This window comes from Lissotriton vulgaris, chromosome 2_1, assembly GCF_964263255.1.
Source record: "Lissotriton vulgaris chromosome 2_1, aLisVul1.2, whole genome shotgun sequence".
Classification (NCBI taxonomy): Eukaryota; Metazoa; Chordata; class Amphibia; order Caudata; family Salamandridae; genus Lissotriton; species Lissotriton vulgaris.
Genome location: NC_141687.1, coordinates 2,025,719,475 through 2,025,732,090, shown reverse-complemented (window position 1 = coordinate 2,025,732,090; position 12,616 = coordinate 2,025,719,475). Strand labels below are relative to the sequence as shown.

The following is a 12,616-nucleotide window of genomic DNA, read 5'->3' as shown; positions in this document are numbered from 1 at the left end:
CTTCTCTTTAGGAAGCGTCTGTTTACTATTTTCCAACTTCTTTTTAGGAGTAGTGAGATTATTTTTAATAAAAACCTTTTTAGGATTTTCTGTTAGTTCGGGTTTTACTGGTTCCCCCCAAACTATCTCTTCCTAGTTCTTCCTAGGATTTTTCAATAATTCTTGCAAGTTCATATGGTTGCTCTGTTATATCAGTTTCTTTTAGTTTTTGGCGGATTGCCACGGAACTGCTTCACCTTTGATGTTATCTAATAGTATAGCCGAGACCTGTTTGAAATCTTTTAGTAACTTCATACCAAGATTTAAGGCCGGTTCTGGTCCATATTAATTTTGAATCTGTCTTAGGACGTCTGGTATTAACGCCATAGACGGAACACCATGTGTTTTTGTGTAGATTGTAGCAAAGACTGTACCCCAAGTGTCGCAGTCCTCTACGTGTGGTGCAATCCCCATTGGTAAACAGATTGTTAGAATCCTTACCGCCTATACCACTTCTGCCCAGAGTGCTGAAGAAGATCAAGCGCGACTGGGCCCAAGTCATTCTTGTGGCTCCGGATTGGGCACGAAGAGTCTGGTATCCCGAGCTGCTACACATGGCCATCGATCCTCCAATCAGACTGCCTCTTGAGGAGGATCTTCTGTCGCAGCAGTAGGGGGCGGTCCTCTACCCTAACAGGTTCAGCCTCCACCTCCTTGCGTGGAGATTGAGCGGCTGCAGTTGACGTCATTTGACCTGCCTCTCGAGGTCTGTGATGTAATCTTGGCAGCCAAGCGTCCCTCCACTAAGACGGTAAACGCCTGCAGATGAAACAAATTTGTGGCATGGTACACAGCAAGGGCTGTGGATCCCCTTTCCTCCCCTCTTTCTGAGGTTCTCTTGTTCCTCCTTTCTTTGGCCCAGCAGGGCTCTGCTCTGGGCACTCTAAAGGGCTATCTCTCTGCATTTCAGCCTTCCTTAGGCTTCCTGAATAGCCTTCTCTTTTCAAGTCCCCTGTTGTAAATCGTTTTCTTACGAGCATTACTCCTCTTTTTCCTCCTGTTCCCTTCATAATGCTTCAGTTGGACTTGAACTTGGTTCTTACATACCTAATGTGCGCTCCTTTGAGACGTTCCATAAGACTCCTCTCAGGCTTCTTGCTTTGAAAACTGCCTTTCTGGTGGCTATCAACTGTGTGCGCTGGGTGTTCATCGGGACAAGGTCGTCCTCCGAACTAGACCTTCCTTTCTTCCCAAGAGGGCTACTTCTTTCCACATTGGGCAAACCATCACTTTGAACACCTTATTTCCGCACCCTTCAAAAGAGGAAGAGAGGCTCCACCGTCAGGATCCAAAACATGCGTTTTCCTTCTACTTGGATCGCACCAAACAATTCCGGGTGGACGACCAACTCTTTGTTGGTTACATGGGTGCTAAGAGAGGTCGGGCCATGCACAAACCAGACCAGCTCCAGGTGGGTCGTTCTGTGCATCAAAGCTTGCTATTATTTGGCAAAGAAGGAGCCTCAAGTGGGGCTGCGTGCAAATTCCACAAGGGCGACACCAGATACTACTGCTTTGGTACGGGGAGTCCCTCTTAATAACATCTGTCAGGCGGCTACCTGGGCATCGCTGCACACAGACACCAAACACTACTGTCTGGCCAGCCAAGTCCGGAGAGACTGCTTCTTTGGCCGTTCTGTTCTGCAGGACTTTCTGGTGTGAACTTAGTTTGCAGACCGCCTCCAGTATTGCTGGGGTATCTATTTTAAGGTACGGAATCTTTAACTAACTGTTTCTTTCAGATGAACAAGTTACTTACCTTAAGTAACCATATATATGTAAGAAACATAGGTGAGTTATAGATTCCTTATAGCCCCACCCATCCTCCTCATTTTGAAAACTGACTTCTAGTGTTAAGGACTTCCTTTCAGGAAATAGTTTTGTGCACCAGTGGTCAGTGTTTTGCATGGCTCTACGATTCTGGAGCGGAAAGTCGTGTACAGAACAGACATCAGCGCACGAGGGCGGAGTCTATGCAGCTCCTGCAACGTCATCCCGGTGACCACGACGACGAACACACCTTTCGAAGCGCAGAGGTACTGCTTAAGAAAAGCTTGCGGATTCGGCCCGACGCCTGGGGGTAATAATAAGGTAAGGAATTCGTAACTAACCTTTTTCTTACAGATATATTGTTACCGAAGGTAAATAACTTGTTAACTTTGCCTAATGGCATTCTCTGACACTCACTGAACCTGTTGATGAAGCTTCATCTTATCCAGTCTTGTTGAGTCCATAGAACTTTGCATTTGTACTGTTTTAGGCATAAAAGAGAAGGTGACAAGATGCAGAGACCACTGATCCTAACATGGGAATCTAACAGGCGCCTTTCTCTTTCAAAATCAGTGTGCAAGACTAAGGAATTCCCGGATTTCATCCACACAGTTTGGGCCTGGTCCCTGTACCTCCAATTTAGGTATGGGTCTCTTCCCCTAGCAACCTTTACCGTCAGTTGGAGGAAGACCGGGGTTCTGAATTTTTCACACATCAAAGTGAGGAGCATCTTTTGTTTTTATGGCCACTCTATTTAAAACCGAGGTCCACATTATTGCTCCAGTGTGCAGAGCTTTGAGCTTACCCACTAGAGGAGAAGCATATAGGATATTCAAAAGCGACACCTCTTCGATTGTGGTTGTGGTGGTTTCTACATTTTTGTACACACTTGTTAATTTGATATTGTTTGAAATTATGTCCCCATTTGCTTTTCCTTATCTGATTTTAATTGCATGACCTTGGAGGTTGTTTATTATATTTTTCCACATAGCTTGGGCAATCAGATGTAAAGTATCAGCTATTTTATGAAATGATGTGCTATTTGCATGTTCTTTTACTTAATTTTAACTTTTTGATGTGAGTTTTTATTTGTGTTTTCAAATATTTAAGATTTTTTATTACATAATGCCTGTATTTGTCTTAAAATGTTTTTATGCTTGTATGTTTGATAATGGAAAAATAAATTCAAACTATCAATACATTTATAAGTGAATGAATATTCTTGAATGGCAATTTTCACTTTAGCTAGCATCCTTGATGAAAAATGTAGAGGTGGAATTCTGGAACCTGAGAGGTTAGGATGATGTCTTACGTAATAAGGATAAATCCTGCAGGCACAGTATTAATTATTGCATGCCAGAAAGTGATTGGTGCTTTTTTGTGGGACAAGGTGAGCATCCGTGTGAACAGCATACGAGTGTTGGGCACTATTTCACTTCTAATTTTGGTATAACTCATACCTAGAGTGATGCAGTTTCATATGGACTTCTTCAGATACATAAATTACCATCATGAAATAGCAACTCCCAATAATATATATGTTTATGCACAGGTGTTGGCGAAAATTTAACAGATCCATCTGTGATAAAAGCTGGCGAAAAGAGGTAAGATTATTATTTGACACTTCTATCACTGCTGCTGCTTATGAAGTGTGTTCACAAACAGTAATCAAATTGTTCTTTGACTTATGTTTCTCTTTCCAAAATTCTATTTTTAAAGTGATTTCAACTTGCAGATTTGTGTCAAGTGAAAGATTAATTAGCTAAATACAGTTTGTGCTCAAATGCACCCTAAGACATATTAATACAGTGTAGGATACTCTACAGATTGCTCGCTTTAAAATTCTTCCACACAGCCATGTATAATCTACGAGCATATATTTAATAGTTTGTAAAATAAATACGTCTTAAATTTTCTATCTGTGACCGACAAGTGCAGAAAATAGAATCACAGTCTCAAGAAACACATTAATAAGTGCCAAACAAACACTACGCATTTAGAGAGAAGCTCTCGAAAGAAAGGTCATGCAATGCAGTGCACTGCCAATGTTTTTTCCTGCTTTCTCCTGATCTATAAACGACTGATCCTTTTACGTACCATTTACATGCATTTTTTAGATCTTTTTATCCAGACCATTCAGATTGTTCCATTATCTTATGTTTTAAGTATTTCTTGCAAATTATGTCTTTTGTCCTCAGGCATACCTTTAGCTGAATATTTATTCCTACAATGCTGGTCTTTCACTAGAAGGATTTAATTCCTGATTGAAAATATATCCTACCATTTGCTGATCTTGGGGCACTATTTGAGATGCACTGCGTGCATGTCCGCGTTAGTCACCCTCAAAGTTTTTGCAAAATCTCATACATGTGTCCGCTATATTCCTGTAGAAGATGAAGATAAAGGTGAATGCAGCTTTAGCTGAGAGTTATAATACAAATGTTCAGATGACTCCCCCTCTCCATACTGCCACATGATAAAAAGCACAAAGGTTACATTGACTATCGCCACTTGGTCTCAAACATGACAATGCGACTTACCCTTATCATGTGAGAGCAGTTACAGAAAGACTGATTGAGGAGGTGTTTTTGGAAAATGAATGGTTTTTCAAAAGTAGATAATCAGTGCTGTGAAGGCAGTATGAGCCACTTGAGAACTTTAGTTTCTGTGCCAGGTAGTGAAGCTTTTTGGACCGAAGAATTTTATGGGCCATGCCTGCCAATTTGTATATCAGCCTCCAGTGGGAAGCCACTATAGAGAGAAGAGTACAGTATTAGTTTGTTAAAATCTTTTTGCTACCAGATCTAAGGCAATCAGCCGCTTAGAGAGCTGCCTTCAAGAAAGCTAGGTGAATTATTGGAATCCCTGTGAGAATGGCCTTCCGAAAGGCTAGTCTAGTAAAAAGTCAAGGATTGTATCACTTATTCTGACAGTCTTCTAACCACAGATTTCTCACCGTAGAATATTCCCCCAGGTGTCAGGCTGGATCCGGAAAACTTTGAAACAGTACCTCTACACACTGAAAAGTGGCTACCGGCGCTCCTAGCCGAAGTTGTCAGCAATAGATGTGATTTGCATGGGCCCATATAGGCACCACCGGTGCCTTTCTTTCTGTGGCAAAAGATGTGGATTCTGCCCCACGAAGGTGATGGCAGTGGTGGCAGCCCATATGCAGAAGTAAGGGATCCCAGTCTTCTCCATGCCTCTACGACAGGCAGTTGAAGGTGGCCTCGCCCCGTGCAGTCATAGCAAACATCCTGACATTGTTGGGGTTTAGTATCGATGTGCCGAAATCACATATGACTCTTTCCCAGACGCTCCCTTTCATCAGAGCCATTCTGAAGCCAGTTTACTTTCAGGCCTTTCCTCCAGAAAAGAGACCCCGTTACATTCTGGCTATGATCCTGATTTTTCAGGCTTAGTCGTGGATCTTAGTGATGTCGACTCTAAGGCTGATGGGACTAAGAGCCTCCTGCATCCTTCTGGTCAAGCACACCATGTTGCATCTGCGGACTTTGCAGTGGGCTCTAAAGTCCCAGTGGCAACAAAATACAGTGGACTTCTCTGACATTGTTTAGATTTGAAAGGACACAGGGAAAGATCTGCAGTGGTGGCTACAGGACTACAATTGGGTCAGCGGCAGGTGGCTCAGCTGTAGATCAATTTGTTGCAGTTAAGAGCCATCCACTTGGTGTTGAAAGCCTTCCTCCCGTCCATTTGAGCACGGCTAGTTCAGGTGTTAGCAGACAACACCACTGCTATGTTTTAATGCAGCCAGCAGGGTGGGATGGGGTCTTAGACAATCTTCTAGGAGTCCCCTTGCTTGTGGGCGACCCTGAAGTGCAAGGCAATTTTCTTGGTTGTACAGCACCTGGTGAGACTTCTGAGCTTCTGGGCAGACGAGCTCGGCTGTCTATGCCGGATGGCTCATGAATGGCAGTTGCAACCGGAGGTGGCACAAGGTCTCTCCCATGAATAGGGAGAACCTTTACTCAATCTGTTCTCCACTGCAGAGAAGGCACAATGTCAGCACTTCTGCGCATTGCAGTTTCCAGGGCAGCTCTCACCAGGACACTCTTGTCAAATATCTTTATTCGGTACTTAAAAAGATACCATTAAAGAACATGAAAATACATACATACAATATTTAAAAAGCATATTTTAAGATGACATTTTAAGAGCAATAAAAATAGGTCTAAAAGGGGGCGAAATGAACATTAGATCATTGGGGATCCTATACAGACATTTATTCAGTCTATGAATTAATGTGGTCTGGTATTCCTTAATCTCATGGCCACCTTAATAAAACTTATAATACATAACAGAGTATATGGGTCTGAGGCTTTTTGCAGAAAAAGGAGGGCTGCTTTAGCATGTCTCAGTTTTTTATTTTTCAAGATCCTTACTAAAAACTTCTGTCTGGGAACTGAGTAAAAAGGACATAATAAAACAAAGTGAAGGGTATCCTGCGGAGACCTAGTGTCGCAGCCGCAGGTACCCTTCAACTCTACCGAGCGTGTGAAGCCTGCAGGAACAGCCAGTAAATGGTGAAGGAGATTCAGTCGGAACCTAGTCATATAGAATCTTTCCTGCGCATTGTGCATCACCGCTAGGTATGGTTCCATTCCAGGCGTTGTTTTTAGTAAACTATGGGCCACAAAGGATGTTTTCCCGGTTTCAACGTGGGCCCTTCTGACGGATGCCCAGTCAGTAAAAAGTTTTTTGACCAAGGTTTTATTCAGGTTGGTCGTGGACTCCGGCTCAGAGAACAAATTCTTGCAACCAATTTCTTCCATAGTGTCTTTTACATATTTGAGCCATGGGATTTGTCCCCCTCTGTCCCGGCTCAGGCAATCCCTAATGATCTGTCTGCTGAGGCCGGCCTCTGGATTAGTCCAGATCTTTATCCAGGCCAGGATGGTTCGAACCATAATTCTATCCTCAATATATGGCTCGCCCAGTTCCATGTGTGTTATGTATGAGGGTGTGCTCTAAGGAGCCTTTAATAGTCTTTTAAAAAAAAATTTTTAGTCACCCTGTATCTGGTGCACATGATTGATTTTGCAGCCCCAGACTTCTGCCCCGTATGACACCTTGGAGCAAGAAACCGCTCTATATAAGTTCAGAATCTGTTCCGGTGACCATCTGCCTAGCCTCCTCCCATATGCCATTATGGCACCCGTTGAGGCCACCAGTTTGACTACATGTTTTTCGGCCAGGTTTCTGAATTCCAGTTTCTCATCGAAAAGCACGCCTAGATAAGAGAAGGACTTAACTCTTCCTAGTCTATGTGGTCCTATGCTATGTGAAAAGTCCTTTTTGGTGTTTGTACCTGTGGACATAACAAAGGACTTATCCAGGTTAGCTGAGAGATCCAGTGAATTCATGAAGTTGACAAAACCATCAATTAACTTTTGTAAACCCAGTGGGGTGCGGGCTAGCAACACTTGGTCGTCCGCATACAAGAGGACGGGGCCTATTTGGGGGGGAGTCTACTCCCAACTTCATAAGTTCTCGGTCCAAACTATTAATATACAATAAAAATAAAAAAGGAGCTAATATACAGCCCTGCTGGACACCGCTTGTACAAGGAAATGGCTCTGTCTTCATTCCTTCTTTGTTATAACGGACAGAAGCTGTGGTCTCCCAGTGTAATGCCTTCAATGTGTCAACTAACCCTTGATCCACCCCCAGATCATCAGGGCCCATAGCTTCTGTCTGTTGACACGATCAAAGGCCGCTGAGAGGTCCATAGGCCACTAGGACACTCATCCCATGCAGTGTCGAACTCAATACTACTTTATGCGTTTCCACAAATGCCACTTCTGCCCCACGTTCTCAAGAAGATCAGGGCAAACCTGGCCCGAATGATCCTGGTGCCCCAAATTGGGCACAGAGATTATGATATCCCAAACTCCTGAGCTTGAGCGTCTGTCCTCCAATCACTCTGCCCCTTTGGGGGTATCTCTAGTTGCAGCAGCAGTGCAGGGACCCACACCCAAACCTGCCCACCCCCACCTCCATAAATGGAGATTAAGTGGTGGCAGTTGAGTACATTTGACCTCACTCCTGAAGTCATGGATCTTACCATGGCAACCAGGCGTTTCTCTACTAAATCTGTATTTACCTGCAGTTGGGACAAATGTGTGATATTGGTGCACGACCCATCAGGTCGACCCTTTCATGCCAAGCTGACAGAGGTTTTGTTGTTTCTGTTATCTTTAGCTCAGCTAGGTCTTGGTTTGGGCACTGCTGAAGAATACCTTTCAGTCTTCCTAAGGTTACCAGACCAGTCTAACCTGTTCAAATCACTAGTTGGGAAGCAATTCCTTAAGGGGCTTCAGCGTTTGTTTCCCCCTTCAACTTTCATTATGTCCCAGTGAGATCTGAATTTAGTTTTGACTTTCCTCATGTGTTTTCCATTCGGTCCCATGCATAGCTGTACTCTGATTGCTCACACTGCAAAAGTCTTCTTGGGAGCCATAACATCTGCTACAGGGTGATCATGCTTCAGCCTTTCTCTGTGAACCCTTTGTACACTACCTTCTCTCCAGACAAGTTGGTCTTTTGAACTCATATCTCCTTTTTGCCTGAAGTAGTGACTCTCCTTCACGTCAGGCAAGCTATCGCCCTTCCGACATTCTTCGCTCCATTTCCCCCCTCTAATGAGAGGAACAACTTCATCACCTGGATCCAAAGAGAGCCCTTTTTTTATCAATCGTACCTGACTGCACCGTATGGACAATCAACTCTTTCTCCGATTCATGGGAGAGAAGGAAGGAAAGGCGGTGCAGAAAAGAACCATTTCTTGCTGGATCTTGCTCTGTTTAAATATCTTTAATGCACTTGTAAAGAAGTAGCCTTCTGAAGGCTTGTGGGCTCATTTGACCAGAGCCAAGGCTGCTACCATTGTATTGGTACCCAGAGTGCCTGTTATGGATATTTGTCAGGCTGTTATGTGGGCGTCCCTCCATATGTTCACGAAGCAACACTGTCTGGATCTCCAGGTCAGGAACAACAGCATTTTGCTTGTTCGGTGTTGCATGACTTTCCTTTGCACCAGTTTACAGACCAACCTCCTAATGCGTGCTGCTCTAGTATTTATACTAAGATTAGGTATATGTGGTTAAAAGTCTGTCTTTATCAGAAGAGTAAGTTACTTACCTTTGGTAATGCCTTTTCCGGTAGATACTCTATCTAACTGCAGATTCCTCACCTACCCTTTAATCCCCCATATTCTGAGAACTGGACTGTTTTCCCTTAAAAGATCTCAATCTAGGAATTTGTAGACTTGTAATGACTAATCTGATGTTGTCTCTGTGCCTGCTGGCATGAGTCATGATAGCAACTGCTGTCAGGATGTCCACGAACGTGGTGGTGCCTATATGGGCATCTGGCAACGATATCAGTACAGAGTTTTGAGCGCCATTTCCCGGTGTTCAAAGGTACTGCTTAAAAGTTTTCTGGATCCAGTCTGTCGTCTGAAGGATGTTCTAAGGTGAGGAATCTGCAGTTAGATAGTCTCTACCAAAAAAGGCATAGCTGAAGGAAAGTAACTTGTCCATTAAGATCCTGTTCAAGAAAGAGGGTTAATCCCTGTAATAACTAAACATTTTTTTAACCTTATTTTAATGCAACTTTAGATGTAAAGCTGTTTGTCTAAGGTTAATCCATGAGATTTGGAACTTTGGTCTGTTTAGTCAGTAAATTCTGTTGTGCCCTGCTATGTTTTATCAGAATGGCAGAAGAGGGAGGAGCAATGAGTAGTAACTCAGTTTGAAGGGCATTCAGTTTTTTGTAGTGTTGGGTTATCCCAGCATTGATTTTTAGGTCGAGCCTAGACAGCGCATGTACTGTCTGCAAGACCTATTGTTGTCTCTTATTTTAGTTTGCGGCTCGTCCAGGAATTGCCATGGGCTGGTACCTATGGAATTCTGAAATTATGGCATTTCAATGGTGTTTATCCTCCATTCTCTGTCTTTCCGCCCCATGGCAATTTCACAAATTGTTTCTTTTGGTCGTCCCAACAGGCGTCTAGCTCAGCTCCTTTGCATCGCAATGGCATCATAATGCTTCCTCATGACACAGCATTCATTAACTGCTTTTGTTTACCCGAGCGTCTCAGTTTCGAACAGCTTTTGTTTACCCGAGTATCTAAGTTCAACTATTTACAAATACAGCATTGTTTCATTTCCTGTTGTGATGTTGTTTAATTTGAATTAGTATTTCATTTGTTACACCTCGGAGCTGACACCGAGATAAGAACCTTGATCTCCAGCCCCAAAGTCAGCAGCTCTGTATGTTTTACTACATTCAGCCACATTCAGCACCTACTATAAAGTTTGCTATGTTTAATGGCGGTCTGAATGGGTGGGAATGTGGAAAGTTGATTCAATAAAACAAGCATTTGCAATGCAATATGTCTCCCAATTACGCAGTTTGAGCTGTTGGCATTGTAAATAATAATGCCTTTTATTTTTGTTCTGGTTTTTAAAACATAAATAAAAGGCATTGTCATTTACAATGCCAATAGCTTAAACTCGCGTAAATGCGAGACCTATTGCAAATGCTTGTTCTATTTCCATTTGACTGGTATTTTCTTGGTAGAAGACTTTCATGTTAGTTGTGTCAGAAACATATTGGTGGTGTATGCTGGAAGTTCTCAGTAGAGCTCTTATGGCTTCTAATTAAAAAAGTTGAAGAGTGAGTTAATAAGGAGCCTTGAGAAATCTTTTTTAGGTCGAGCCTACAGCGCTTGCACTGTTAGGCGATCTGTTGTCAGTACTTTGTGGGGTCTGACTCCTCCCACCTCTTTGGATTGGCTTTTGACTGTGTCATTAAAAAACATTAGCCTGGAAATGGTTACTGGTGGGTGCATGTTCCATCTTTTCCGAGAAGTTCACTCCCACGGAGTATTGCCCCTTGCGTGCCTTGTTTTCAAATGCAATGTAAGCCTTTCGACATTGGCATGGTATCGGCACTGATGTCAGGAGAGTCCATGTGCTCTTATTCTTAAGCTGTTTTCATTTTGCTTTCACGTCCGCTTGACTGTAACTTGTTGATGGTTACCACTATTCAGCTGTTGACTCCTGACACGCAGAAACGACTAGTTGCTAAAAACACACCTGCTGCAGCGCTTCTACCTTCCAGGAGGAGAACAGATGTCACTGTAACGATAACAGTAATTCATAATTTCACAAGCAGCGCATGGCTTGCATAGTTCGCTTACAGCTGGACGGCGAATGTGCTAGAACCAGTCCTGCCACCCCTGGTTAAAGTTTGCTTTTAATTCACAGTATAACCCTCCAAGTCCTGTCTCGCTGGGGAGGCTTGATGCAGGCTGTGGTAGAAATGGGTAGAGAGGGCGTGCAAGTCCATTATAGTGCTCGCCTGCGTGAATGTAAGGTGCTGACTGCTGAGATAGCAGGCGTGATTGAGAGTCAGCCACAGCTACAGGCCTTCTGCCTCACTGGAAGGGTGCCCCCGGCATGACACTGAAGAATATGGAGAGCGTGAAACTGTTGGACTCTGAGTGCAAGGGTCATGGGCTGAAGGCCACCAAGGAGTCCTAGGCCGGAGACACGATCTTTGTAGAGCCTGCCTACGCCACTGTGGTCTCAGGTTATCTGACTTGCACTGAAGGCATTCCTTCCCTCTGTTAAAGGGAAAGTGGTGCAGGTGTTCACAGACAACACCACCGCCATGTGGTACTGCAACAAACAGGGCGGGGTGGGGTCGTGGACCCTGTGTCAGGAGGATCTGCGCCTCTGAACATGGCTCGAACAGCAGGGCATTTCCCTGGTGGTTCAACACCTGGCAGGTTCACTGAACACCAGGGCGGAAAAACTCAGCCGCAGGCGCATGATGGATCATGAATGGCATCTTCACTCGGACGAGGCGCAAGGTCTCTTTCGACAGTGGGGAGAGCCTTGGTTAGATTTATTTGCCACTTAAGAGAACGCGCAATGTCAGCTTTTCTGCGCGTTGGAATTTCTAAGGCGGTACTCGCTAGGCGACGCTTTTCATCGCTAGTGGAGTTGCGGTCTGTTGTACACCTTTCTGCCTATCCCACTTCTGCCCAGAGTGCTAAAGAAGATCAAGCGCGACCGCGCCCAAGTCATTCTTGTGGCTCCGGACTGGGCTCGAAGAGTTTGGTATCCCAGGCTTCTCAGTATGACGATCGATACCACGATCCGACTGCCTCTTCGGGAGGATCTTCTGTCGCAGCAGCAGGGGACGGTCCTCCACCCGAACCTGTCGAGTCTCCACCTCCTTGAGTGCAGATTGGGCGGCTGTAGTTGACTCCTTGACTTGCCTCCTGAAGTCTGTGATGTAATTCTGGCAGCAAGGCGTCCCTCCACTAACTTGGTATACGCCTGCAGGTGGAATACATTTGTGGCATGGTGCACAGCAAAGGCAGTGGATCCCCTTTCTGCCTCTCTTTCAGAAGTTCTTCTGTTCCTTCTTTCTTTGGCCCAGCAGTGCTCTGCTCTGGTCACTATCAAAGGCTACCTCTCTGCCAGCTCAGCCTTCTTGAGGGTTCCTAATCAGCCTTCTCTTTTCAAGTCCCCTATTGTTAACAGATTCTTGAAAGACATCACGCAAATGTTTCCTCCGACTTTCGTGATGCCTCAGTGGGACTTGAACCTTGTTCTAACCTATTTGATGTGCGCTCCTTTCGAGCCACTTCACAATTGCCCTCTTCGTCTTCTGACTCTTAAGACTGCATTCCTGGTTGCCATCACCTCTGCCAGGAGGGTGAGTGAGCTCCAGGCTCTATCTTCTAAACCTCCTTTCCTCTCTGTCCA

The 12,616-nt window shown here is 44.4% G+C and overlaps 1 protein-coding gene across 1 annotated transcript in view; it reads left to right on the top strand.

Moving 5' to 3' along the window:
- Positions 1-12,616, top strand: part of LOC147733678 (transient receptor potential cation channel subfamily M member 7-like) — a 1,990,815-nt gene that overhangs the window by 1,876,260 nt on the left and 101,939 nt on the right. Inside the window, exon 37 of the mRNA XM_086958252.1 lies at positions 3,361-3,412. Within this exon, the coding sequence (XP_086814378.1) occupies positions 3,361-3,412 (52 nt within the window). The remainder of the gene's footprint in view (positions 1-3,360; positions 3,413-12,616) is intronic.